Source organism: Felis catus, chromosome B4, assembly GCF_018350175.1.
Source record: "Felis catus isolate Fca126 chromosome B4, F.catus_Fca126_mat1.0, whole genome shotgun sequence".
NCBI lineage: Eukaryota > Metazoa > Chordata > Mammalia > Carnivora > Felidae > Felis > Felis catus.
The window spans coordinates 25348773-25371805 of NC_058374.1; the positions used below are offsets into that span (position 1 = coordinate 25348773).

The window sequence follows — 23033 nt, forward strand, 5'->3', positions numbered from 1 at the left end:
CTCTTTTTAAACATAAATTTTATTGAAGCTTAGCATTCACACAGACCTACACAAATCATAAATCTGTACCTTAATAAATTCCCATACAGTGAACTCATAATTATCAGCACCCAGCTCAAGAAATAGAATATTAGTAGAAAGTTCCTAGTGTTCCTTTCTTACCACTCCAAGGATAATCATTGCTCTGTTTAATAACATATATTAGTTTCCCCTGCTTTTGAATTTCATATGGACATGTATAATACGTGTAGTGTATATGGCTTTTTTCACCCACCATGATGTTTATGAGATCCATCCATGTTTTTAAATGGAGTTGTAGTTCATTTCATCCCCATTGCATAGTATCCTGTGAATATCACAGTACTGTTTATTTATTCAACATTAGGTGGACATTGAGTTGTGTCTAGTTTTCACCTAAATAGTGCCATTGTGAATATTCTCTGCATGTTTCTTGGTGAGCATATATAACACATGTTTCCTGGGCTTAGGAGTGGACAGAGCTTTGCTTTTAACCGTTAACTTTATAAACAGTATATTGTCATAATTTAATTGAAATAACTTTTAAAGACCATTTTTAGCCTAAAAAAAAAAAAAAAAACCTCTTTGCTTTTTATTTCTTCCTAGAAACAGTCCTAGGAAAGTATGTAGAAATCTAAGATAATCACGAGTTTAATTCTAGATTTTCATAATGCTCTTTGGCCCAGAGATATTTCATGTTTTAGTACACTTTTTTTCAGGTAGTTTCTTTTATTTTATTTATTTATTTTTTTTATTGTTCCTTTGCTGGTTTTTTTTTTAATATATGAAATTTTTTGTCAAATTGTTTTCCATACAACACCCAGTGCTCATCCCAAAAGGTGCCCTCCTCAATGCCCATCACCCATCCTCCCCTCCCTCCCACCACCCATCAACCCTCAGTTTGTTCTCAGTTCGTAAGAGTCTCTTATGCTTTGGCTCCCTCCCACTCTAACCTCTCTCTCTCTTTTTTTTTTTTCTTCCCCTCCCCCATGGGTTTCTGTCAAGTTTTTCAGGATCCACATAAGAGTGAAAACATATGGTATCTGTCTTTCTCTGTATGGCTTATTTCACTTAGCATCACACTCTCCAGTTCCATCCACGTTGCTACAAAGGGCCATATTTCATTCTTTCTCATTGCCACGTAGTACTCCATTGGGTATATAAACCACAATTTCTCCATTCATCAGTTTGATGGACATTTAGGCTTTTTCCACAATTTGGCTATTGTTGAGAGTGCTGCTATAAACATTGGGGTACAAATGCCCCTCTGCATCAGTACTCCTGTATCCCTTGGGTAAATTCCTAGCAGTGCTACTACTGGCTCATAGGGTAGGTCTATTTTTAATTTTTTGAGGAACCTCCACACTGTTTTCCAGAGTGGCTGCACCAGTTTGCATTCCCACCAACAGTGCAAGAGGGTTCTTGTTTCTCCACATCCTCCCCAGCATCTATAGTCTCCTGATTTGTTCATTTTGGCCACTCTGACTGGCATGAGGTGATATCTGAGTGTGGTTTTGATTTGTATTTCCCTGAAGAGGAGCGATGTTGAGCATCTTTTCATGTGTCTGTTGGCCAGGTAGCTTCTTTTAAACCCTAATGTACTTGAGTTTTTTCTTCTCATTGAGAGCTATCATTTAAAGTTGTCTAACGTAGGGTTGCAAATTGGCTGCAAATATATTATTTGGACAGTGTAATTTAAAATAAATATGGGGGGGTGGCACCTGGGTGGCTCAGTCAGTTAAGTGTCTGACTTTGGCTCAGATCATGATCTCATGATTCGTGAGTTCCGGCCCCATGTTGAGTTCTGTGCTCATGGCTCAGAGCCTGGAGCCTGCTTCAGATTCTGTCTCCCTCTCTCACTGCCCTTCCCCTGTTTGCATTCTGTGTCTGTCTCTCTCAAAAATAAACAAACATTAAAAAATAAAATAAAATATAATAAATATAGGGGCGCCTGGGTGGCTCATTTGGTTAAGCATCCAACTTTTGATTTTGGGTCAGGTCATGACCTCACAATTCGTGAGATCGAGCCCTCCCCCGGGTTCTTGTGCTGACAGTGTGGAGTCTGCTTGGGATTCTCTCTCTCCCTCTTACTCTGCCCTTCTCCCACTTTCACTTTCTTTCTCAAAATAAATAAACATTTAAAAATTTATAAAAATTAAAAAAATAAAATAAAATACCTAAAAGAGTACATACACAATTGCATTTTTTTAAATTGTTTTTTGTGGGTTTTTTTCATTTGTTTTTGTTTTTTTAAGAGAGAGAGGTTGCACAGGCGGTGTGGAGTACAGAGGAGAGGGAGAGAGAGAGAATCTCAGGCAGGCTCCAAGCTCCGGGTGGAGCCCTGATATAGGGGCTCGACTTCATAACCCTGAGATCCTGACCTGAGCCAAAATCAATGACTTGTACGCTTAACTGGTTGAGCCACCCTGCTGCCCCACAAATACATTTTTTCATGTAAATGGATATTTAATATCTTTAATGATGTCTTTTTTATTTTTCCTTGAAAAATTAAAGTCTGGAGCATGAGTTCTGTACTCCTTTGTAGAACCAAGTTGTGATTATTTGCCCTCTGTAAGGGTCTGTTGCTTTCCAGACCCTTTTTTCAGTATACCGCTTTTTCAGTATATTGCCACCACTGTTGTTTTCATTTGGTCTTCTGTGCTCATCTTTAATATTATTCTGGCTCATAGGTATTTGCATTTGTTAACTCATAGTTGTATGCTACCTGATTTCTGATAGGCAGCTTCCTTATATCAGTTTTTTTAAAGTTGAGCTAATGTTCTACTTGACATATTTGTTGACCATATTGGGCTTTACGCCTGCTAGGAATCTCAATTCTTACATAATTTTGTATATTTTGAGGATGAAATACTCTAAATTTTTTTGGCCACAACCATTTACAAAACAATATCTGTATACTATAGCTTAATTTTAGTCACTGTCCTTTGGCATTTGTTGGGAACTAAATCATTTATAATCTAGTAGTAACTCCTTATAATGAAAATAATCTCATAATGAATCCTAAATCATTGTTATAACTTAAACACAGGCTTCCTTGTCATTGATGTACATTAAGTTACATAGTTTGCCCTGGAAGCTTGTAATCAGTTCCAAAGTTCTGGATTTGAAACTTGCTAGGGGAACCTTTCTATTTACAACAAATGCCACTGACACATTTAACTAGAATTTTGAATATAAGTGCTTGTTAACTGGAGGGAGCACTATTTCTTGAAAAGGTAGGAAGTTGAGAATGCTTTTGTTGGGATATGTAAAGAAATGCATAATGGGGGATGCCTGGCTGGCTCCGTTGGGTAAGCATCTGACTCTTGACTTTGGCTCAGCATGATCTCTCCGTTCTTGGCATTGAGCCCTACGTTGGGCTCTGTGCTGACAGTGCTGAGCCTGCTTGGGATTCTCTCTCTCCTCTCTGCCCTTCCCCGCTCACACATACGCTGTCTCTCAGATAAACAAACTTACAAAGGAGACTGCATAATTGGCAAAAAGAGTCAGGTGAAAACCCCTTTGTGTTTGCATTTATAAGGGGGCCTTCTTGTGTGCTTCTTTCCCTGAAACAAAGAGAAAGCCAAGTTAACTTCCAGTTACATTTACTACTTTCAAAGAGGCAGCCTTGATAATCCATTATTTAGAATTGTTTGGTAAATTGTGTCACTTTAGGTGGAAGAAGCTAAACAAGAATTACAGGAGGTTGTTGAATTCTTGAAAAATCCACAAAAATTTACTGTGCTTGGAGGTAAACTTCCAAAAGGTAAGATATCTTCCCTTTACCATGACTTGACATCAAAAATATTGTCATCCATTGCTAATTTAATTTTTATCAGATTTAAATGCCTAAAGTTTAATTCTTAATTGCTGTTTTAGAAATAAGTCTTCATTCTAAACATAACATTGTATAACCTTTTTTGGGAGGAAGGGGATTTTGAGTTTTGTTATAATTTCAAACTTTAAGTTGTAAGAACAATACAGAGAACTCCCTGTACTCTTAACCAGACTCAACAGTTTTTTTAGCACTTTGTCCCATTTGCTCATTCACTTTCTTCACATAAATGTATTTTTTTAATTATTTGAGAGTAAGTTATAGATATCATGCTCCTTTAACCCCAAATACCTATAACATATTTCTTTAAAATAAGGATATTCTATTATATAACTCCAATATAGTTCTTAAAATCAGGAAATTTAACTTGGTTCCAAAACTGTTATGAAATTCACAGTTATATTCAAATTTCAGCATTCTCTTACTAATATCCTTCGTAGTAAGGTCCTCCCATCACCTTCACCGACCCAAGTTAGGACCTGATCCAGGTTTACACATAACATTTAGATTTTTCTTTAATCTGAAAAAATTCTTCAGCCTTTTATTGTAGGAGTGGGTATGGATCTTTTATGACCTTACAAATAGTACACACTACTTTGTAGAATGTTCCTCTCTGATGTTTTCCCACAGTTAATATGATTTAATGACTGTTGTGATTTTTAATAAGAAATACATATTTAGTCTTAATCCCATTTCTTACAATTTCCTAGTGTTAAGAGCAACACCGTGAGGTGACTTTTAGAACCCACCTAAGGTTAGGAGCTGGTTGCCAATAGAATCAACCATGTGATTACACAGCTGAAACCTCACTCTCACCCTCCTGACTGCTTGGGAGGGGAGAGTGGCTGGAGGTTGAATCAGTCATGCATGTCTAATGAGGCCTCCATAAAAACCCAAAAGGATAGGGTTCAGAGAGCTTCCAGGTTGGTAAATGTGGAGATGTGGGAAGAGTGGCATATCTAGAGAGGGCATAGAAGCTCAACAATCCCTTTCCTTTTCCTTGCCCTATGCATCTCTTCCATCTGACTGACTGTTCCTGAGTTGTATCCTTTTATAAGAAACCAGTAATCTAGTAAGTACAGTGTTGTTTCTCTGAGTTCTGTGAGCCATCTTAGCAAATTAATCAAATCCAAGGAAGACATCATTGGAACCTCCTATCTAGAGCCTGTTGATCAGAAGCCTAGGTAACAACCTGGTCTTGCAGTTGATATAGGAAGGGATAGAGGTAGAGGCAGTCTTTTGGGACCAAGGCCTTAACTTGCAGTATTTGACGCTATGTCCAGGTAGTTCGTGTCAGAATAGAGTTGAATTGTAGGACACCCAGGTGGTGTTGGAGAATTGCTTGTTTGTGTGAGGGAAAAACCGTAGGCTAAAATTGGGTACAAAATTGTAATGACTTAATGGTGTCCTTATATTATACAGTTGTACTATAATCATTTATATTGAACTTTTAAATGGTTCTGGTGTTTTGCTGTTAAAATGAGCACATTGGGGGCTGGGCAAAGTCGGTGAAGGGGAAGGGAGAGAGCTTCCAGTTGTAGAATAAATAAGTCAGAGGAATAAAAGGTCCAGCATAGGAAATATAGTCAACGATACTGTAATAATAGTATTGCATGGTGACAGAAGGTAACTACACTTGTGGTGAGCATAGCATAATGTGTAAACTTATCAAATCACCATGTTGTATACCTGAAACGAATGTAACTGTGTGTCAGCTCTACTCACATAAAAATTTTTAATTATGATAATAAAATCAGTGCTGTGGTGATCATCTTAAGGTCTCAAGGCTTTGCCCACATGCTTAATTAACTCCTTAGAATACATTGGAGATTTACTCATGTGTTATTTATTCATTATGCTAGATTCCAATTCTAGAAATGGAATTGGTGAATTAAAGGAGACACTGCTATTTACATTTGGTTTTGTGCTACACACTGTCTCTACTGAGAATGTTCAGAACTATCTAAAACTGTTTCCATGAGTCTGCTAATTTAGGATTCATTTATTAAGTCAATATTATAACATCATAAAGAGCATGTTTAAAACCATAAAATAGTCACACTTTTCTTATACAATATCAAAGGATATTGTATGAAATTGTGGGAAAATTCTCAGGTACCAAAATATATTCTATAAGAAATTGATACAGTGAGGAGTTAAACCAGTTAGGAATAACATGGCAACACAAGGGGACAGTCTGAAGGGTATTTTTCAGCTTTCCTTTAAAAAGGTGTTTTATGGGATGCCTGGGTGGCTCAGTCGGTTGAGCGTCCGACTTCGGCTCAGGTCATGATATATGCTGTCTGTGGGTTGGAGCTCCGCGTCGGGCTCTGAGCTGACAGCCCAGAGCCTGGAGCCTACTTTGCATTCTGTGTCTCCCTCTTTCTCTGCCCCTCCCCTGCTCATTTCTGTCTCTCTCTGTCAAAAATAAATAAACATTAAAAAAAATTTTTTTAAGAGTGTTTTATGTTAAAATATAGCATTAATATAATTTTGTTGCCTGTTTAAATATATTCTGAAAAGTGAAAAGTTGTGGAAACTAAAGAATTCTGTTATTTCAACTTAGAAGAACTTACTGCTGTTATGAACATTTTCAAACATATGAAAAAGTTACAAAGCTGTAGAGATGAACTACTTTACATCTAAAGCCTTTGGTATGCATCACCTAAGACCAAGCACATTATCCTAAATAAAGAGAGTAATTTATCCTACCAAATAAAACTAAATACTATTTCCTTGGTATCTGGTACTCCAGGTTTTTTTGAAATTTTCCTCAAATGTCTCTAGAATTTCTTAAGTATGTTTCTTACGGAAGATCATCAAGTCGAGGGTTCATGTATTACGTTTCGTTGTTTAATCTCTTAATCTGTTTTGATGTGACTTTTGTTTAGTGATAAATAAGTTTATATTCCTTTCTCTCAAGATTGACTTGTTGAGGACCGATAGATAAGCAGTATTTAAATGATAGAGGGAAATTAGTTTTGGAGAAGATCCTGAAGTTGAATCATTATTTAAAGACATGTTTTGCTTTGTTTCAAAATACTGGTCATGTGTCTTCAACCTCCAAACTATAAACATTAATTATTAACTATTTGTTTTATAGGTTCACATCAGGGTTTTGTTTTTGGTTTTGTTTTTTTTAATTTGAATTATTCTCACTTATTTTTTCTTTTAGGAATTCTTTTAGTTGGACCCCCAGGGACAGGAAAGACACTTCTTGCTCGAGCTGTGGCTGGAGAAGCTGATGTTCCTTTTTATTATGCTTCTGGATCAGAATTTGATGAGATGTTTGTGGGTGTGGGAGCCAGCCGTATAAGAAATCTATTTAGTACGTTTTAACGTATCTTTCATACAATACCAAATTTTCTTACTTTTAGGGGAAGAGGGCTTCTTCACCCTTTCTTGGCTGTGTGATTATGATTGATAGCTGACCTAGCCATTGTGGGGGTCAGGTTTTAGGTACTTTAATGTGTGAGCTAAAACAGAACTGTACTTTTCCTCCAAAGAAAAGAGCCAGGAGAGGTGTTTGACGAGGTTGGGGGCTGTTGTAAAGCTGGGTTTTTTGTTGTTGTCCTATTCATTTTATTTGTTAATCTGATAGTATGTAATTAAAGAATAATTAGCCTCAAATCTGATTGTATATGGTTTGTGCAGTTGGAAGAGTGAATACTCAGTTGTTTGTGTTGTATATTATTTTATATGGTACAGTTTTTTTGAGGCTACTGTTCTTAAATCAGTTTTGAAAGAAAGAGACCTCCTTTTGTGTTGTGTCTCCCAAATGAATGTCTTTTGTTGGCTTTTGACAACCTTACAGGTTTTTCATTTTTATATGACTTTGTTCAAAAAGTATTGATTTCATTAAACTTATTGGAATCTCTTTTGTTTTCCTAGGGGAAGCAAAAGCAAATGCTCCCTGTGTTATATTTATTGATGAATTAGATTCTGTTGGTGGGAAGCGAATCGAGTCGCCAATGCATCCATATTCAAGGCAGACTATAAATCAACTTCTTGCTGAAATGGATGGGTAATTGAATCTTCCTCTGTCTTTGGAATATGGTGATATATTTGATAACTTTCGAGAAATTGGAAAAAATATAGACAACACAGTAGTCCCTAGTGCAAGAAGGCCAGACAAGCTTCATTCTCTGTATTGTGTTGTGTCCATAACTAATTGATGTATCAGCTGTTCTTAATTGATGACCTCTACACCTTTTTCATTAATTGTAGTGTGACAGGACAGTTCTGACAATAGTAGTCTCTTTGGAGATGTAAAGGGATTGTAGACTGGTTTCTACACAATTTGTGACTAGCTTCTAATGTTGTAGATTAAAAGTTTGTGTCAATTTTTATAATCTAAAAAGCAAGAGGTGGGGTTGCTTTGAAAGAAGTAAAAACGTCTTAAAACCGTATAAGGCAGTTTGGAACCAAATAGGAAGTCTAGGAGCAAATCATTTGAATTGGTAAACTTGAGAATAATTTTTCACAAATAAGTCAGGTACACAAATAAGCCTTTGTGAAGATCTGTAATCGTAGGTGACTTTGTGATTTATTGTTAGCAATTTTATTGAAATATTCTGACCCAATAACATTTGTTTTTTTGTTTTTTTGTTTTTTTTTTCAAAAAATAATAGAGATGTCTTATCACTTGGGTATAAACAAGATCCCTCCCTTTTCCTTGCTGTTACTAAAATTAATGATAAACAGTTTTGTGTAGAGCATTTCTATATGTGTACTCTTTTAATTTTCAGTGAAAAGGTACTTTTGTTTCTTTTTTGATAGTTTTAAGCCCAATGAAGGAGTTATCATCATAGGAGCCACAAATTTCCCAGAGGCATTAGATAAGTAAGTGTGAAAAGACTTCTTTGGTAACTAATGATCATACTAGAACATGGATGAACTTTAAAAGAGAGGGAAGCCCATCACAAAACATCACATATGGTTTCATTTGTATGCAATGTCTCAAACAAATCCATAGCAACAGAAAGGAAATTAGTGGTTGCCAGAGTGTGGGAAGAATGGGGAGTGACTGTTGGTGACTGTGGGGTTTCTTTTGGGGTAGGGGAATAAAAATATTTATTATTTACTAATTTATTATTTAATAACTCAAATGAGAGTGTTGATAGCTGCACAACTCTGAATATATGAAAAACCATGGGATTATCTACTTTAAATTCTGTGATATGCTAATTATATCTCAGTAGAGCTGTTTAAAGAATCTTTTGACAAACTTTATGTCACAAAATTTTAGGCTGGTGCAGAAAATTGTAAAATGAAACTTACAGTTTTAAATTTTTATTGTACTTATCATAGAAGTTACTCTTGTTTTCTTTCTTAATATGTTGATTTTTGAGAGAGAGAGAGCGAGTGAGCGCAGGGGAGGGGCAGAGAGAGAGAGGGAGAGAGAGAATTCCAAGCAGGCTCAGCACTGTCAGCTCAGAGCCCAACGTGGGGCTTGAACTCAAGAACATTGAGGTCATTACTTGAGCTGAAATCAATAGTAGGATGCTCAGTGGACTGAGCCACCCAGGTGCCCCTGAGTTACTCATATTTTTCTTAAGTTTACTGATTTTTGAGAAGCAGAGGTAAGGGGAGAATTGGCAGAGGGGCAGAGAGAGAAAGGGAGACACACAATCTAAAGCAGGCTCCAGGCTCGAAACTGTCAGTGCAAAGCCCAACACGGGCCTCAAACCCATAAACCAGGAGATCATGACCTGATTCCTTGGTTGACTGACTTGCATGTTTTTGTTTGAGGGCTGTGTGCTATCTATCTGTATCAAACTTTGTTCTGCCTTCTGGTTATTGAAACTGTTTGGGAGGCATGTTTTTAAATTTTTTTTATGTTTTATTTATTTTTAAATTTTTTTTTTTGTTTATTTAGTTTTGAGAGAGAGAGAAATAGAGTACAAGTGGGGAAAGGACAGAGAGATACACACACACACACACAGAATCTGAAGCAGGCTCCAGGCTCTGAGCTGTCAGCACAGAGCCTGACCTGGGGCCCGAACCTGAGAACTGGGAGATCACAACTTGAGCCGCAGTTGGACGCTCAATTGACTGAGCTGCCCAGGCACCCCTAATGTTTTATTTATTTATTTATTTATTTATTTATTTATTTATTTATGTACTTATTTATTTGTTTATTTATTTAGTTAAAAAATTTTTAATGTTTATTTGAGAAAGAGAAGGAGAGAGAGAGAGAGAGAGAGAGAGAGTGAGAGAGAGTGGGGGAGGGGCAGAGAGAGAGGGAGAGAATCTGAAGCAGACTCCAGGCTCTGAGCTGTCAGCACAGAGCCTGACGTGGGACCCGAACCCACAAACTGGGAGATCATGACTTGAACCAAAGTTGAACACTCAACTGACTGAGCTGCACAAGCGCCCCTAATATTTTATTTATTTGTTTGTTTATTAAAATTTTTTTTAATGTTTATTTTAGTGAGAGGGAGAGAGATACACAGAGTGTGAGTGGAGGAGGGGCAGAGAGAGAGGGAGACACAGAATCTGAAGCAGGCTCCAGGTTCTAACCTGTCAGCATAGCTCCCAACGGAGTGCTCAAACTCGTGAACCGCAAGATCATGACCTGAGCCAAAGTCAGACACTTAACCGACTGAGCCACCCGGGTGTCCCTTGATCCGTGTTTTAAAAGGAGTTGTATGCATATTTATGCTCAAAACTCCAATCTAAGGTGAAATAGGTGATGGGGATTAAGGAGTACATTTGTCGTGATGAACACTGGGTAATATGGAATTGTCCAGTCACTATACTGTACACCTGAAACTAATATAACACTGCATATTAAGTATGGTGGAATTAAAATGAAAACCCTCAAATCTCCAGTCTAACTTCAGTTGCCATTATCTTTCCATCTTGTCTTTAGAGTGTCAGTCATATTTAATTGGACCTTCATCATAGTCAGATTATTAATTTATATTTTCTTTTTATATTCTCCTTTTAGTGCCTTAATACGTCCTGGTCGTTTTGACATGCAAGTTACAGTTCCAAGACCAGATGTAAAAGGTCGAACAGAAATTTTGAAATGGTATCTCAATAAAATAAAGTTTGATCAGTGTAAGTGTAATTCCATTAACACCAACTTTATTATTATCTCTATAAAAAATGGTAATATTTCATTCCACCCTGTTTGTGGTCCTTACTTGATAGATCTCTCCAAAGACCAGTTTGTTTTACATGTCCTTTTTCCTCTCCATTTATATGTCCTTTTTAAAGTTTATTTATTAATTGTATATACAAGAGATTCTATCATTTGAATCCTGATTCTAAAGGAAGTTTTCTTCCAAGTGTTCAGATACGTAATACTTGAAGATAAATGTATGTATAAATGCTTTGGGGATGAATGTAAAATATGAAATACTAGGAAGCATATATAATCACTTTAGGGCTAAAAGAGGCAAACTGTAAAACAAAACACATGAAAATATTATGGACTCAAATAATAAACACAGCTGTCACGCTGTACTATTTTCAAAGATAGGTGAGTAAATTTGTTAAAGCAAATATGTTTCCTATAATAAGGAGAGCTTTTATAAATGTACATATAATACTATATACGTATAAAGTATTTAAAGATGAAATTCAGAAAATAAAAACAATATTTTATCTTTGAGTATACTTTATCAGTTTGTGATTAGGCTAGTAACAATTTAGGTCATAATTTGAAGGTTTATAAATCATGTCTGGCAACTCTGCATTTCTTTGTTTTTCACAAAGTTATTTAAATTTAAGAACTTTTGTGATTTGTCCCGTTGGCAATATTAATAGTATATTTAGTGGCAGTTTGGGCTTTTTTCCTCTAGAATTTAATAAAGTGAATTTATTTGGTAGTTGCAGTGAGGTAAATATTTTAAGTTCTAGTTGAGGATAGCTTTTTTCTTTTGGAATATGAGTTGTTTGTGAAGAGCTCTTGGAATTTCAATGTTGTCTTCTATTTTCATAGCTGTTGATCCAGAAATCATAGCTCGAGGTACTGTTGGCTTTTCTGGAGCAGAGTTGGAAAATCTTGTGAACCAGGCTGCATTAAAGGCAGCTGTTGATGGAAAAGAAATGGTTACCATGAAGGAGCTAGAGTTTTCCAAAGATAAAATTCTAATGGGTAGGTTTTCTCTGTCTCTCTCTCCCTCTCTCTTTTTCTTTTCCTGTCTTACCCTGTTCATTATGTTAGAGAATAAATTCTTCTTTTTGAGAAAAAGGTTATAAAAAAGAAAGGTACAGGAGCAAGAAAATATATACTCAAAAATAGCCATACAATTGGGCCTCTTAAGAACAAATACAGTTTATATGATTATACTGTTTGGGGGCATGGGTGTCATGTGTTTTATCTGATAGTGCTGCTAAAAGAGTAACTTAACCGGGGCGCCTTCCTGGCTCAGTCAGTTAGGTGTCTAACTCCTGATTTTGGCTCCGGTCATGATCTCATGGTTTGTGAAATGAAACCCCGCGTTGGGCTCTGCCCTGAGAGCACAGAGCCTGCTTGGGGTTCTCTCTCTCTGCCCCTACCCTGCTCACACAGACCTGATCTTTCTCTCTCTCAAAGTAAATAACCTTTAAATAAATACTAATTTTACTAATTTTCAGTATTTGATTTTAAATCTTGATTCAGTTCAAAACAGGTTAGTTAGGACATTCCTGTTAAAATTTACATTTATTTTCTAGAATTAAACTTCCCTTGTTGATAGTAAGGATTAAGATGATAGCTCTTACAATTTTGTCACTTGGAAAGTTGTTGTTTAAAATATTCATTAATTATATTAAGTCATGTTACACTAAGAATTACTTAAAGACAAATGGGTTTTAGTTGTCTAATTATACCTTCCTAATGGAGTGAATTAATTAAAATTTTATCCTTAGGGCCTGAACGTAGGAGCGTGGAAATTGATAACAAAAACAAAACCATCACAGCATATCATGAATCTGGTCATGCTATTATTGCATATTACACTAAAGATGCAATGCCAATAAACAAAGCTACAATCATGCCACGAGGCCCAACGCTTGGACACGTAAGTATCTTGTGGCGTTTGTTTATTTGTTTGTTTTCCTTTCACATAGCACTCTCCAAAAGCTGATGAAGGGAATTGTTGATGAAAATAATTTAAAAGAAAATTCAACTAATTCCCAAGTTTGTGGATCACTTTCTTCTGAAACATTCCGACAACAAAGGAGTGACAGCAAAGGATCATTCTTAAATATGTCTTTGTGCTCTTCCCTCCACAGAGAAACTGTTGGCGGTTCAAGAGTTCTTCTAAGGTTTTTCTCATTGAGTACACGTTTCATTCTCATCTCTTTCTAATGATAGACATTTTAAGCACTTATGTGAACCCGGGGATAAGTTTGTCCTACTGCAGCGTTATGTATCTATTACATATATAAAATGAATTTTTGCTCTCTAATAATTTTTCTGATTTTTTGTGCTGCCAGTTTTGTCATCAGTCACCCAATGACCGTCTCTACTGATTGTCTCAGTTAGAGCTGTCAGCATCATGATTTTAAGTACAATAGTGAGAGCCAAATGGTAATTCTGATTGTTAATATAAATATTTCAAGCGGTATCTGAAGTTTTTCTTTGTTTCCGATTGTCTAGGTGTCCCTGTTGCCTGAGAATGACAGATGGAATGAAACTAGAGCCCAGCTGCTTGCACAGATGGATGTTAGTATGGGTGGAAGAGTGGCTGAGGAGCTGATATTTGGAACTGACCATATTACAACAGGTTGGCTGTAACAAATGGCTTTAGTTCAAATTGTGCTTGCTGATTTAAAGATTTTTTTTTAAAAAACTGAGTTCTTTGTATATTTTTAAATTTAGGTGCTTCCAGTGATTTTGACAATGCAACTAAAATAGCAAAGCGGATGGTTACCAAATTTGGAATGAGTGAAAAGGTAATAGCCACTTTAAATTTTTTTTTTAATGTTTATTTATTTTTGAGAGAGAGACAGAGTGTGAGCGGGGGAGGGGCAGAGAGAGAGAGGGTAGACACAGAATCTGAAGCAGCCTCCAGGGTCTGAGCTGTCAGCACAGATCCTGACACAGGGCTTGAACTCATGTACTGTGAGATCATGACCTGAGCCGAAGTCTGATGCTTAACCGACTGAGCCACCCAGGCACCCCTATAATACTTCATTTTCTTCCTTCCTCATGGATCAAATGATAATTTGCCAAGTGCCTCTTTGTGAGAGAGGGTTCTCATTATAAATTGATAACATTTACTTTTCCCGTCTCAGCTTATTCTAAACTGAATGTCGTTGTCTGAGTGATAAAGTTTAGTATTCTCCTTCCATTCTAGCTACCTGGATAGTAGTAGGTAGTATTTCATGAGCTAAGCAGATGTTGAGATCTTCTATTTCTCTTCGTATGACATAAAACACCTACTTGCTCAGCTTTCTTACTTTACCGTTTTCGCATATTTCACTTTCCTACATTATCACTGTGGCTTCATGAAGCGCTGCTAATACACTGCATTGTGGATTTCTAGATTAGGAATAGCTGTGAAGGTTTTCTAACAGGGTACTCAGAATCATATGTATAATTTTCATTTTTTTCTCTTGCTCATACTTTTAATTTAGTCTTAAACTTTCAGAAGAATAAAGAAATTTCTTTGCCTTCAAGGTGTGTTTATATTGAATTTCTTCCTTTTCCCTGTAATGTTTCCTTAAGTATAGGATAATACTTTCTCTGTTACATTTATTAGTGGTTTAGGGTTTTTCTGTTCAATTTCTTTCTTCTTATTTGTTTTAGCTTGGAGTTATGACCTACAGTGATACAGGGAAACTGAGTCCAGAAACTCAATCTGCTATTGAACAAGAAATTAGAATCCTTCTAAGGGTAATAGTCATATTTTTCTATGCTTATGTATCTATCTAGTCATAAATAGTAAGGTACTTCCAAGGGATATTGGTTGTCCTCTATTCTTTAGAAATGTCACTATATATATATATATATATATATATATACATATATATATATACACACACACACATATATATACATATATATATATACACACACACACACACATATATATACATATATGTGTGTGTGTGTGTGTGTGTATATATATATGTACGTGTATATATATATAAAATAAAGATAAGTGCACCATTGCAACTATGATTTTAATATGTCATTTGGGATCCTCTGGTCATAGAGTGGAACTTTGTTTTATTCTGGCCATAGGCTAAGAATGGTTTATATCAATAATTATAAATATTCTACGTTAGCTGTGAAACCATAGTGCTGTGAGAATGGGGGATGTTATTTGAGTCTTTATTGGTGTATCATTCTGATGTATATTTTATTCAACAAATATCATTTGTTTTGTGTTAGCTGTGTGCCTGTGCTGAGAATGAAGAACAAAGGTCTTTGAAAACAAGTCTTTTTTATTTAAATGCCCAATAGCTGTATAGTTGTATGTGCTGTTTACTGAGAAAACGCAGATGATGGCCTAAGGTGGGGGAAGTTTGTAGATCACAAGCTCAGTTTCATACATGTCGAACGTGAAATGTCTTTTCACATTCAATGTCATTTCATTGTTCATGTGAAGATTTCAAGTTGGGCAGGATACATGGGTCTGGTGCTTAGTGTAGAGGTTGGATATGTGCATGCCATTTGGATATGCATGATGGCACATTTTGGAATGGACAAGACTGAGTTAATGCCAGGTGTCTAGTGAATGAGAACTATAATTAGGGTAGGAGATAGCAAAATGAAGGATATTGGATAGGGCTATATAGTCAGATGGTGTAAACTTCAAAGGAATCTTGCTTTATGCAATGGTCTGGCAATGGTGAGGGGAACAAAGAACTCAGCTCTTTACCCTGAAATGTCTGGGATAAGAGTGAACTAATAACTGTCACTTGAGGGCTTAGAAGTCTCCCCAGGAGGGCCAGCGTTTATTTAAAAACAATTTTTTTTTAATATTTATTTTTGAGACAGAGAGAGACAGAGCATGAGCAGGGGAGGGGCAGAAGGAGACGGAGACACAGAATCTGAAGCAGGCTCTAGGCTCTGAGCTGTCAGCACAGAGCCTGATGTGGGGCTCAGGCTCACAAACTGCAAGATTATGACCTGAGCCAAAGTCAGGCGCTTAACCAACTGAGCCACCCAGGCACTTCTAGGATGGCCGGGTTTTGATTAACTCAAGAAGGTAGAAGAAATGCTTTAAGGAAGTTTAGTATACGAAAAGTTTATATAATGGAAAAGTTTAGAAGGTGTTTCAGAACAGGAAGTTCCTCTGCCTTCCCAGAAACTTCATTCTCCTTCTTTTATTATTTATGTTATTTTGAGTAAATTATACTCTAGTATTCCTAGAGCATTGGAAATACTCCTTTTTTGCTCTAATACATTTGTGAAAACTTAAAAACCATAATAAAAGTTGGATTCTTTTTCTGAAATGGTAAGATTAGGAAGGCAAGAAGGTACTCTTTCCACTAAATGGCACACTTTTGTCGTTATTAATGGAAGTGATTACTAGTTTGTAACATTTTAGGTTCAAATAATATGAAACTTAAAAGTATAAAAACCTAATAGTTGTCTTACATGTTACCATGTAAGAGTTTCATTCCAGCAGAATTTTTTTTTTTTTAATTTTTTTTTTCAACGTTTTTATTTATTTTTTTGGGACAGAGAGAGACAGAGCATGAATGGGGGAGGGGCAGAGAGAGAGGGAGACACAGAATCGGAAACAGGCTCCAGGCTCCGAGCCATCAGCCCAGAGCCCGACGCGGGGCTCGAACTCACGGACCGCGAGATCGTGACCTGGCTGAAGTCGGACGCTTAACCAACTGCGCCACCCAGGCGCCCCAATTCCAGCAGAATTTTTAAAGTTACTACTAATTCATCCCTGATTATTAGTTATAATATTCCATGATAATTTGTACTACTTTATACTTTCCTTGATTTTGATTATTTCACTTGAACATAAAAGTTTTATTCAGAATGTCTGATGATGTCTATTTGTAATAATTGTGTTATGTTTCTTTGATCTACCTATGCTTTTTGGTGTTGGTCAATTGATGTTGTCACAGACTGACAGTGAGTTGTTACCAAGGAAAAGAACAGAAAAGTAGATCTTTTCTGGCCATTTCAATTGTATAAATGGGTGAAATCTCACAAGGTAAAAGGAACAAAACCTCCCTTTCCTTTTTACACATGTATATTGAATAGAGAAGTAGATTTCTTTGTTCACAGACCTTATTTTAAAAGTAAGTACAATGTGTACTTTTATATCTTTAAGTAGCTCCTTGTCTAAGTAGTCCTCAGTTATCCATGTGATAGATTATCAGGTTAAGAATAGAATGTTTGTTTCTTATTTATGGTTTTTGCTTATCCTTTCTGCCTCTTAGATACCTGCTTTTTCCATTTCAGGACTCATACGAACGAGCAAAACACATCTTGAAGACTCATGCAAAAGAGCATAAGAATCTAGCAGAAGCTTTACTAACCTATGAGACCCTGGATGCCAAAGAAATTCAAATTGTTCTTGAGGGAAAGAAATTGGAAGTGAGATGATAACTCTTAAAATGGATGCATTGCTGGTTTTACTGCAAGAATATATAAGTAGCATTTCAGTAGTCTCCTTTTGCAATGCTTTTCTCCCATTCTTGACTTAGTATCATCACTTAAGGGTCTGAAACTCTATGTTAGTCTTTTGTCACATGTAATCTAATTTTGGTTATTCTCATGATGACACCTATTGCAAATTATCAGCCCATAGCAAATATGTTAAAGAAAATAAAGAACTATTAGGATTGAAAACAGCTGGTTTGAGCAATGTCAATCAGTTATTAAGTTGAAAATAAGTAATGATTTTATGGATGGTTCCTTTACCAGATGTGAATTAAAATTGTGCCTTGGGCTCTTGGGAAGTATTTTGTACTTGGCAGAGTAAAATTCTTGAAGGATTGTCTTTGTGTTTAGCTGGTCCCACTTACCTTTGATAAAGAAATGATACCGTTTGGCTGTTGGTGAACCATATTTCTATATAGGTCAGTGGAAACTTCATTAGGAAGCACTTAATTATGCTCCAGATTGTCCATATAGAAAATAGTTCTGTTTTTGTTTTTGTCTGTCAAAGAGTAGAGAATTGTAAACATCTAGTTATCATCAGAATTTAAATGATTATAATCTTTTAGAAATGCAGCTTGCATTTTCATTGTCTTTTTTTTTTTAACATCATTATCACTCTTACTAATGAAATTTATTTCAAAGCAGCAAGTATCTTGTTAAATAAAAAGTAACTCACTTCAAATTCTGAATAACTATATAATTGTGCTTGGTATTGAAAGAAAAATTAACCCCAAATCTCAGTACCTTCTAAGTGAACTTTGGATTACCCTGTGTTAGAAATGGAAAGTTGTGTTTGCTTTTCATTCAGATTTTGTGAATATGAACATGTTGTTACAGGATTTACAGATGACTTTATTTAACTCAATAGAAAAATTATTTTAGAGCTCATTGTATTGGTTTTACAACCAAATTATATTCTTGAAGTGATTTTATTAAAATTATCTACAGTTTTCTAATAACTTTTAAGCTGTATATGGTCTTCATTGAAGAAGTTGATAGAGGGAGTTTGCTATACAATATCCTTTTCTCTTTTTTTAATGTAATTTTAAATTTTGATCTAATTTCAAATTTATAGAAATGTTACCAAAATAATAAAAGGAACTCCTATGTACCCTTGGTCCAGATACACCATCCCATTTGTTAATTGCCCACCTCCCTTTCTCCCTTTCTTTTCTCCTTTCTTCTTCCCTCTCCCCCTCTCTGGTATATATGTATGTATGTACACGTGTCTTTGTGTGGATGCATGTTTTTATTTTTCTTGGATAGAGTTCTAATATTGAAATTGCTAGGTCATGTAGTAAATTTCTGTTTACCTTTTTGAGAACCTGATGAACTGCATCTACATCATTCTGTACATCTTCTACAGTACTTATAGTCTCTCTTTTTGATAAAGCCATTCTAGTGTGAATGAAATATTAGCTCATGGATCTAATTTACATTTATCTACACTAGTGATATTGAGCATCCTCTCCTTTTTTATTGGCCATTTGTATATTTTCTTTGGAGAAATGTCCGTTCAGACCACCCCATTACTTTTGGGTTGTTTGTCTTATTACATGTTGTAAGAGATATATATTCTAAATACAGTTCCCTTATCTTGCTTTTTTGATCCAGTCTGACAATCTCTGTTATTTGAATGAAGTGTTTAGTTCATTCAAATTTAGTATTGATATAAATTGTCTTTACATCTCCCGTTGTGCTTTTTGTTTCCTGTTTCTCATATCTGAAGAGATCCTTGTGTTCTTCCTTTTTTGAGTTACATATCAGTGGTTGACCTAGGGATGACTGTGTGCATCTTATCAGTCTGCGTTAATTCTGGTAAAATGGAGGAACTTTATTTCAGTAGATCTCATTTTCTTCTCTGTGCCCTTATTTTCATATGTTATATCTGTGCATGTTACAGCAACTCAACAATACAGTGATGTAACTAGTGCTTTATATAATTTTATTTCTTCAGTCTTTGCTGAGAATGTTTTTTATTTTGCCTTTGTTTTTTGAGGGGGGATAGTTTTGCTGGCTATAGAATACGTGGTTGACATTTTTTTTTTTTATTCACTCGTTTTGAATATGTTATCCCACAGACTGCTGGCCTCTATTATTTTTTGTTAAGAAGCCATATGTTAATTGTAATTCTGGTCTCCTTTTGTGATAGGTTTTTTTCTCTTGCTGATCTCAAGGTTTTGTTTTGTTTTGTTTTGTTTTCTCTTTGTCTTTTACCAGTTTGACTATGATGATGTGTTTAGGTATGGATCTCCTTATGTTTTTCCTAGTTGGGATTTATTGAGCTTCACGTGTAGATTAATATTTTTCATCAAATTTAAGCAATTTTTGGCAATTATTTCTTCAAATACATGTATCTGTCCTTTTCTATCTATTCCTTCTGGGATTCTCCTTACATGTGTTGTTGGTACATTTAATGTTAATGTGGTCTCTGAGGCTTTGTTTTCTTCATTGTTTTTTCTCCCTGTCCTTTTGAGATTGAATGATTTCTGTTGATTCTTAAATTCACTCATTCTTCTGTCATCTCAAATTAATTGAATTTTCCATTTCAGGTACTATATTTTTCTGCTCTAAGTTTCCATTCAATTTGTTCATTTACTTTGTATCTTTTTATTGAGATTCTTCTTGCATTGCATCATTTTCATCATGGTTTTCATTAATTCTTTAAACATGGCTTCTGTTCATAGAGCTGCTTTTAAATCTTTGCTAAATCTACCATCTGAAAATACTCAGGCAGTTTTATGTAATGCTTTTCTTCCTTAGTGAGGGTCATACTTTCTTGTTTCTTTGCTTTGTAATCTTGTTGAATGAATTACAGATAATGTAGCAATTATGGATTCTGATTTAGTAACAGTAACTTGCCTCCAGTTAATTTATGAAGTCCCTGTCTACTACAGTGTGCAGCCATTGATGTCTCTTGTTCATTTTTAAAATTTTTAAGATCTTGCTTCCTGAGGGTTGCTGCTGTGCCTGCCTAGCTTAGCATTTAGGCAAAGATTGGACAGAAGTTGTGTTCAAACTGCATCATTCAGGCTTTCCACTCTGCTGATGGATCTGTGTGGGCTTGCAAGTCCATTCAACATTTGGGTCATTTTCAAGACTGCTCTGGTTTTTGCTTTCTAACAGGCTTTTTGCTTCTCCTTTTTTGTGTATGTGCACGCCTTGGCAACACGGATACGTGGGTGGTTTGAACCAGCTTCAGTTTCTACTCTGCATGCCTCTGGTAAATCTGGGGTATATGGAGTGCTTATCAACTCCAGATGGCTGTCTTACCTCCCATAACTTCCAGTGAAATACCTTGCTACTCTTATCTTGTTTGCCCCAGACAGGACTGCACCCTCAGTCTAGATAACTCTGTGTGCTTAGCGTGGAGATCACCACTTTGACTCACTCTGCATCAGGTCAAGCAAGTCCCTTCTGACAGTGGCAGCAAGTTCTAAAGTGGGAAGTGAGAGCACAGCACCACAGACTCACACAGCTCTTACCAAATTTCAGTGATTTTCATGAATAAACACTTCTTAGTTTATTACAGGTCTTTAGTTAGTTCCAGAGTGCTGTAATGGTTTTTATTCCACTTCATAGTTTTTGGGTTTTTTTTTAAGTGGGAATGATTTGTCAACCTCCTCACCTCATCATACTGAATCTCCCTCACTTATTTTGAATCATACTCCAACCAAAGCTGTTTAATAAGAATGGACTTAGGGAGGACTGGTAAACTTTGCAGAGCTATCCATTCAAAGCTACCAGAATGCCACCGTTTGCCATGTAACCTCTGTCTATTAAGTTGAGTACTTTTGGTAATGGATACATGTTTTATTTTAGATATTTGTATTTGTTTATATTCATTTTAAAGTAAATACTGAGTTACTTCAATCCAGCTGGTTATATTTCTTACTGTAAGTATGCAGTATTTTAATAAAATATGTTGGTGGAATGTAGACTTGATCTTTGGACTGAAAAAATAACACCTAGTAGTGGTCATAAGAATTTGGAGAGTTGATACATTTGAACTGAGGATTTTATTTCTATGCAAATTTTCCTGCCCCTAGTTTTTCACAAGTAAATCCCAGTTCTCATAAGCAAGAATGTGGATCCCCCACCCCACTTAGACCACAGACTTCCTTTATAAAGTTCTATATAAATGCTATGTTGCTGTCAGTTGCATCATACAGTAATACAATGAGTAGGTAATCTGTTCTGAATTTGAGAATGCATTTAATAGGAAAGAAAACAGCTAATTTAAAGCTGCCAAAGGAGAAGGGTGAGAAGGTACTCATTTCTCATAAAACCTAATTGGGGGGGTGCCTAGGTGGCTCAGTTGGTTAAGCATCTGACTCTTGACTTTGACTCAGGTCATGATCTCACAGTTCGTGAGTTCGAGCTCCACATCAGGGTCTACTCTGGCAGTGTAGAGCCCGCTTGGGATTCTCTCTCTCTCTCTCTCTCTCTTTCCCTCTCTTTCTCTGTCCCTCTCTTGCTTGCTCTCACTCTCTTTCTCAAAATAAGTAAATAAACTGAAAAATTAAAAAAAAAAAAACTAATTTGAAGGGCTTGATGTGAGTCTCTTGCAGTTCTGGAAATACAAGTTTTTGACTTATACTCAGGAAAGCTGAGAGGGTGAATAGGGTGCTTTGCCTAATGAAGGGAGAAGAATTCTAATGTGTTGAGACCATCCCGCACTCTCAACATTTGGTTTGACAAAAACTGCTTGAGTGCTTATGAAGGACCAGATATTTGTCAAGAATGAAGGAGAGTGAACCATTGTGGGGGATCCATTTACCATACAAAAGGGTTGCTTAGAGGTGCAAAGCGGCCTCAGAAGAGGACAGTCCAAAGTGGATCTCAGGATTCCTTGAAAGCTAAGAAGAAAGAAAACCCACAAGAATGGGTTGCATTAACTCAGGTCAGGGGAGTTGCAGGTGAAGACAGCTATGAGTACAGGAATGCCCCTGAGAGAAAGTCAACTTTAAAATAATTGCGGGGCAGGGGATGCCTGGGTGACTCAGTCGGTTAAGTGTCCACCTTTGGCTCAGGTCATGATCTCACAGCTTGCGAATTCGAGCTCCGTGTCTGGCTCTGTGCTGACAGCTCAGAGCCTGGAGCCTGGTTTGGATTCTGTGTTTCCCTCTCTCTCTCTGCCCTTCCCCTGCTCATGCTCTGTCTGTCTGTCTGTCTCTCTCTGTCAAAATTAAGTAAAATTTTTTTTTTAATTAAAAAAAAATTTTTTTAATAATTGCTTGGGTGCCTGGCTGGCTTATCAGGTAGAACATGTGACTCCCTCTCTCTTTTTTTTTAATGTTCATTTATTTTGAGAGACAGAGAGTGTGTGCATATGTGTGAGTGAGGGAGGGGCAGAGAGAGCTGGAGAGAGAATCCCAAGCAGGGATTATCCGTGCTGTCAGCAGAGAGCCCTACTCAGGGTTCAATCCCATGAACCATGAAATCATGACCTAAGCAAAATCAAGAGTCAGACACTCAGTCAACTGAGCCACCCAGGTGCTCCTAGAGCACGTGACTTTTGATTTCAGGGGTCATGAGTTCAGGCCCCACGTTGGATATGGAGTTACTAAAACCAAACAACACACACACACCAAAACCGTAAAA

At 36.4% G+C, this 23033-nt stretch overlaps 1 protein-coding gene across 1 annotated transcript in view; it reads left to right on the forward strand.

Annotated features, from left to right (window-relative positions):
* Positions 1-21367, forward strand: part of YME1L1 (YME1 like 1 ATPase) — a 52691-nt gene extending 31324 nt beyond the window's left edge. Inside the window, exons 9-19 of the mRNA XM_023256465.2 lie at positions 3694-3784; positions 7029-7181; positions 7745-7877; positions 8633-8695; positions 10806-10918; positions 11805-11960; positions 12716-12867; positions 13449-13575; positions 13671-13744; positions 14601-14687; positions 17229-21367. Coding sequence (XP_023112233.1) covers positions 3694-3784; positions 7029-7181; positions 7745-7877; positions 8633-8695; positions 10806-10918; positions 11805-11960; positions 12716-12867; positions 13449-13575; positions 13671-13744; positions 14601-14687; positions 17229-17372 — 1293 coding nt within the window. The 3' untranslated portion in view covers positions 17373-21367. The remainder of the gene's footprint in view (positions 1-3693; positions 3785-7028; positions 7182-7744; positions 7878-8632; positions 8696-10805; positions 10919-11804; positions 11961-12715; positions 12868-13448; positions 13576-13670; positions 13745-14600; positions 14688-17228) is intronic.
* The last annotated feature ends 1666 nt before the right edge of the window (positions 21368-23033 follow it).